Source organism: Gymnoscopelus braueri (genome assembly GCF_963280865.1).
Source record: "Gymnoscopelus braueri genome assembly, chromosome: 24".
NCBI lineage: Eukaryota > Metazoa > Chordata > Actinopteri > Myctophiformes > Myctophidae > Gymnoscopelus > Gymnoscopelus braueri.
Window position 1 is genome coordinate 30,650,900 of NC_137626.1, and position 6,548 is coordinate 30,657,447.

The 6,548-nt window shown below is 37.9% G+C and overlaps 1 protein-coding gene across 1 annotated transcript; it reads left to right on the plus strand.

Moving 5' to 3' along the window:
- Window positions 1-482: 482 nt before the first annotated feature.
- LOC308080575 (hemopexin-like) lies at window positions 483-6,548 on the plus strand (the record flags this gene model as incomplete). The annotated part of the gene is made up of 8 exons (XM_080422469.1): window positions 483-547; window positions 2,055-2,080; window positions 2,439-2,537; window positions 3,367-3,518; window positions 3,888-4,041; window positions 5,164-5,382; window positions 6,134-6,261; window positions 6,507-6,548. 8 exons carry the CDS (start codon window positions 483-485, stop codon window positions 6,546-6,548), a joined length of 885 nt encoding a protein of 294 aa, XP_080278595.1.

The following is a 6,548-nucleotide window of genomic DNA, read 5'->3' on the forward strand; positions in this document are numbered from 1 at the left end:
AACACAATTTTGTTGCTTAAACTTATGTATTCACTCATATACCTAAATCTGTTTTAACTGAAAAGAAATGGCTTCTCGATAATCGATTAAACATGCGATTAATTTCGATTAATTCATTACAAAGCCTCAAATGAATTAGATTTTTTTTAAATCAAGTCCCAGCCCTACTTACATTATAATGCATTATAAATGTGATTAAATGCATTATAGACCTGACCTTTAACTAAAGTGTTACCGTAAGTCCTGCTGCACAGCATGTTCTCGGAATTTAGCAAATTGTAAACACCTCAGAATTACTGTAAACGATAAAAGTAAACAACACGCACACACGCGCACACACGCACAAACACACACCCACGCAGTTGTGTAATAACATGCCTGCCCTCATGTAGAGATTTTGTATAAAAGCACAGTTTGAGCATTTGTACAGGTACATTGTATCAGCTGGTCTGCACTGCATCAGGACTGCACTCGGCACAGCCATGAAGCTGCTCTCCAACACTCTCTTTCTGTGCTTGGCACTGGGGCTCACTAACGCTGCACCAGCGTAAGTATATTAACCATTCAGATCCTTTCTAATAGATACGCATTTTCTTGAATTTTATTAATGTATTTTTATTGTTATTTAAAAAAAATATATATATCTTTCATGAAAATGTTTGCATAATGACATGCCCCAAATAGGGATGCCGGTGGTTAATGAACCCTAACGGGCCCATTAAAACCTACTTTCTCACAGAACAATGTTCCTCTGAGGTATTCTGGAATGTTGAGACAAAAAGGAAAAATGCATATTTGTATCCTGTGTGTTGAGCATGATGTCATTGCTGTTGGGACGGCTGTGCAATTTGTGTTGTGACTGAGCATACAAGAGAGACAATTTGAACGTTCACACTGAGCACAATAACTATAATTATATTTTAAAAAATCGTCAAGTGGATGGCAGAGTTCACACCAACTATTTAAAAAAATGCAACGGTGAACGATATAGTTATCGTCATAGTTATAGTGCTCAGTGTGAACGGCCCTTTATTCATATGTATATAAGAAATCCCCACCCCTCTTCATACAGTGTTGTATAAATATGCAAATAAGTATGCACAAAGATAATGTGTGAATTATTGTCTGTAAACCATGGCACATACTGTAATAGACGTGCATTTTATTTTATTAAAAACTAATGGGTATTTAAATGAAAAGCTCAAAGGGTGGGCATACTTCTTTCAATTGGTAACTACTATAAGCCAATCTATCTACATAAGATACAAACTCACATATTCCGAAGTCATGTATGGGTTTTTGCCATATTTATCACATTTTATAACAAAACATTATATTTTTGGACGAGCAATGTCACTGCACTATCACTGGTCATTTATTATATTTCTGTTTTCCACTTCACAAAGTTCATTGGATCAATTGTCCAAACAAGACGAGTTTAGTCATTATTAATGCATTCTGTCAATGATAAACCACACTGTCATGTTATCAGTATCACGTTATCAGTATCATCACGATCATCAAGGGTTTCTTTGATGTGCAATGTATTTTCTATAATTCAGGGGTCTTCAACAGGGGGTCCAGGGCCCCTAAGGTGGATAGGTGATAGGATTCTGAGGCGAACATTAGCCAAAAATAGCCGATCAACAAGCTCACGACGCTGCGCTTGTAGATCTGCTATTTTTGGCAAAGAGGTTTGGTGTAGACTGAAAAAAAGAGCTAACCAAGTACAGACCCAACGGTCAAGTTTAGTATTGAGGCTCTAAGTGGTTAAATGTCTGATAATTACACATTAACATGCATTAATAGAGACGCTAAAAACAAACAAAAAACATGAATTTGAACATTGAACATTGATCTTAAAGCATGCATTGAACTACCTATGAAATCTATGAAAAAGTTTACTCTGCAACACAGTTTTATACAATATGTAGTGGGGTTCCCTGCTTCATCTCTCTCTCAGCTAAGGGGTCCTTGGCCTGAATCACGTTGAAGACCCTTGTTCTATATAATAATGTTTGAGTATTTTAACAACACGTGAATGTCTTTCACAGACATCAGGAAGGTGCAGCAGTGGCCGGTAGGTTTTGAATTTTATTAAACTAATACTCTTGCTTCTCCTCCTGCTGATCTAAATCAATAAATGGCAAATTAGCGACCAGGCAACCAGCATCATTCTATTAAGGGACAGACATTACATTTTTGTCCCTGTGTAAAACTGAGGATTTTAAATTCAGACACAAGCTTTTCCTCTAAACAGCTTCAATTATTAGTGGTTTACAGACTGTAAACTCCACTGATGAGTTTAGTATGCACTATAAATTACAGCACATACTTGCTTATCTATTGTACCATAAACATACACTGTACAAACATTGTCATTATCACTCCTTACCTTGTACATTAATTGTGAATGGCCCATCGACTTTGAATTGCAGATGAACATCTTCATGATCCTGCCCTGCCAGACCGGTGTGCTGGAATTGAGTTTGATGCAATTGCACCTGATGAGAAGGGAAATGTCTTCTTTTTCAAAGGTTTGGAATGAGTTTTAGAGGAGTTATTTGTTATATAGAGTAGGCCAGTCCATTCACAGTTTCATTTAATTATCAAACTAGACACAGGGGGTCCAGTACAGGGGAGACACAGGAGAGAAGGTGGGATTCTGTTATGGGCAGCGGTGGAAAAAGTATCAATACTGCAATGTAGAAATTACAAGTTACAAGTAAGTCCACAATTCAAAATGTACTTAAGTAAAAGTACAAAAGTATTGGTATCAAAATAGACTTTACGTACAAAAGTACAAGTACTCATTATGCAGAATTATGCAGAAAGTTTAAAAAATGTATACAAATATTTTGAAAATAGCAGATCTCATTGCAACACATTGTGAGCTTGTAGATCTGCTATGGCCGAAATGTATATACTGTAGGGCTGCAGCGGTTAATGTATGTTTCGTAATAATAATCTAAATCTACAAAGTAACGAGTAACTAAAGTTTTCAAATAATTGTAATGGAGTAAAAGCATAATATTTGCCTCTGAGATGTAGTGGAGTAGAAGTAAAAGTATTGAAAATTGGAAATTCTCAAGTACAGAGTAAATGCATGTACTTAGTTGCTTTACACCACTGGTTATGGGCCAGCCTGAGTACAGTTGACCACCCTCTTCTGGCAAAATGATTAGTGTTTTATTTCCTGTTATCCCCATTTTATACATAATAATCCCTCATATTTTGGGAGATACTGGGCAATAAGGAATCATTCTTCCTCAAAACAGAGATATAGTCATTTGGAATGAATTATTATGATTTTCATTTGGTGAATTCAATTTGGAAAGAAAAACAAGTGCATGTGTGTATTTGAAGGTGAACATCTGTGGAAGGGGTTCAGTGCAGGCGCTCATCTCTCCAATGAGACCTTCAAAGAGCTACATGACGCTCACCACCTTGGTCACGTCGATGCTGCGTTCCGCATTTACAGCGAGGACATGGATCACGATCACATCTACTTCTTCCAGGTATAGTCAATGTAGGAGCACACCCAGGGGTCCTTGAGTGGGTGCCAGGGGTCCCCAATTAGTCCACAGATAAATCTAATTTCAAATTTAGTTCATTCAAATAGAATAGCATAGAATTATCTACTGCAGTAATGTACACAATGCTACACATTCACATGAATTCACATGAGAGTCTAACCACATGCAGAAGGTTGGGGGCCCAGCATTGACATTCTGACTGGACTCTGATTTTACTACTTAAAATATGGAGTGCAGTGTTATTTGATCATGGCCTCTATACTAGGTTGGACATGGATTGTGACACAAAAGCAATGGAGAAGCAAACATCTAAATATTGGTCCTCTTGACACTTTCCTGTATAATGTACAGGATGACATGGTGTTCAGCTACTACAACCACACTCTGGAAGAGGGATATCCTAAAGAGATCCAACAGGACTTCCCTGGAATCCCCAGCCAGCTGGATGCAGCCGTGGAGTGTCCTGAAGGAGATTGTATAACCGACTCTGTCCTCTTCTTTAAAGGTACTGTATATGTTGTGGTACTCGGCCCCAAGGCCAAAGCAATAGATTGTTTCCACTCTGCTGACTTTTTTGAGGAGTTTAGACAAAGCTCTCATTCATAGCGACTTAAAGGACCATACCAGTGTTTAGTCCATTGACTATGACTCACAGTACATTTGACATTACTGCTGGCCATTTCCCAAAACCTAGAAGCTGGTGGATTCCGTTAATTTCAGTATGTTATGAAAATCAACTTGCTGAGACTTCAAACTTGCTTGACATACAGTACGTAGGTTATCCACGTCACGTTTTTTTATTTGTCATTCAGTGATATCAATACAGATGAATGATAAGGTGTTTCTCCAGGTACAGTGTATTCACTACAAAACATATTAAAGCTGCAATCAGTAAAACAAATATTGTGTGAATAACACACCATCGCTCTTCACAAACAGGCTCTCCCATATAACTCAACTTTAGAAATGTGGGCACTCGCACTGGGTTTGTATCATGGGTAGGACATGAATCTTACAGATTGTACCTTTAAGACAACAAACTTAGTGCAATTTGGACAGACAGTAGTAGACAACAGACAGAATAGGGATGCCAGGTTGAAAGTGATTAAGGTGGCTGCGTCCTTGAACATGATCCAGTCTGTCATGACCAGTGGTGTAAAGTAACTAAGCACATTTACTCAAGTACTGTACTTACTACTAGTACAATTTTGACGTATTTTTACTTTACTGGAGTATTTCAAATTTTCAATCATTTTACTTCTACTCCACTACATTTCAAATTACGCTGTGAGCTCTACAATCTCACAACGTGTCGCAAAGCGACACAATTTGAGCTTGTAGATCTAATATTTTCAAAGGATTTTGATTTGAAAACTTGTTAAATGGGACCTTCTGCATAGAGTAGTTTTACTTTTCGTACTTTTGGTAATTTTGAGGTATTTTTTTTACTTTACTGGAGTATTTCCAATTTTCAATACTTTAAGTATATTTTGACACAAATGCTTTTGTACTTTTACTCAATATACTTTTACTTGAGTAAAAAACATGTATGTACTTCTTCCATCACTGCATGACCGCGCAATGGTCCCCAATCAACTTCCCTCTGTTGTATGTGCTGTGCTGACAGGACATGATGTGTACAGTTTTGACATCGCCACCAAGACAGCAAACAACAAGACATGGTCCCACCTGCCCGTCTGCACCTCTGCCTTCCGCTGGCAAGAACACTACTACTGTTTCCATGGGCACAACTTCACCAGGTTCCACCAACAGACTGGAGAGGTGACTGGCAACTACCCCAAAGATGCCAGGAATTACTTCATGATGTGCACCCACTTGATGCTCGGTGAGTATAGCATGAAAATAATATGGCCATAAAACAGGCCAATCCACAGTGTGTACAGTGTCTGTTTAATAATGTCTTTAAGCATAATTTATACTTGATTAAGATTTATAAAAATGTGTTATTTGCAGCAAGCGACAAGGTCATGCAAAGTGTAAATTAGGCCTTAGCCTGGCTATGTTGCAGTATATTATACGAAAAAATGTGTTCCAAATAAATTTTTGACTGTATTATAGCCAATGAAATAGAAAACGTTGCGCTCTAGACTCAAGGCTTACCAAAGATAGAGCCAGGTGCGAGAGGCCAGCGTTGCAGTCCAGAATGAACAGAATGGCTTGCACACTGACAAAAAATAGATAAATTAAGTGCTACTGATGTCAGTCATTAATGTGTAAGCCTATTCTAAAAGCTCACAACATGTCAGCTCATGACACATGGTGAGCTTGTAAATAAAGTTTATTGCGCGACACCAGTGCGCAACAAAGTATAAAGTAAGCTTGTCTGTCCAAGTAATTTTTAAGTTCTTTGTAGAAAGGACTATGAGTTAACAATTTACTTGGAATCCTCCATCACTTTTAAGCAGTTATGGCAGCTTATGTCAGTTTATGATAACATGATTACCAGGACATTGTGCTAAATTGTGCTTCTGTTCCTAACTGCTCTGTAGAAATAAACTGCAAACAATCTGTAATAATAACTGAACACGCTACAGGGCCAAGTGCCATAAGATTAAATATTGTTTCTATTCTTTCAGATCTAGAGGGACAGAATGACACATCCAGTATGGAAGACCTAGTCTTTGCGCGTGCGGGTGGCCAGAAGAAGGTAGACCACTTCTTTAACAATGGTCTCCTAAAATTCTACAGGAACGTTTTTCAGCCGGTTATAAGTAAACATGGTAGATCTGTGGCAGACTGGGATGGGTATTTGAAGAATGATCCGAATTACAAACTCTACAAAAATACCATAACAGACGACATTATCTATAAGAATATAGTGAAAATGGGTGCTCTGCCGGTTAATAATAAACCCTCAGGAGGTGATGACAATTCTAGAGATTTTTCAAATGCATATAATCCACTTGTTACTGCATCTGTAAATTACGTTAATTGTTTGTACATTTGCAGAAGCAAGGCTTCACTGTGTCCACCATCGTGTACCGGCTCTAA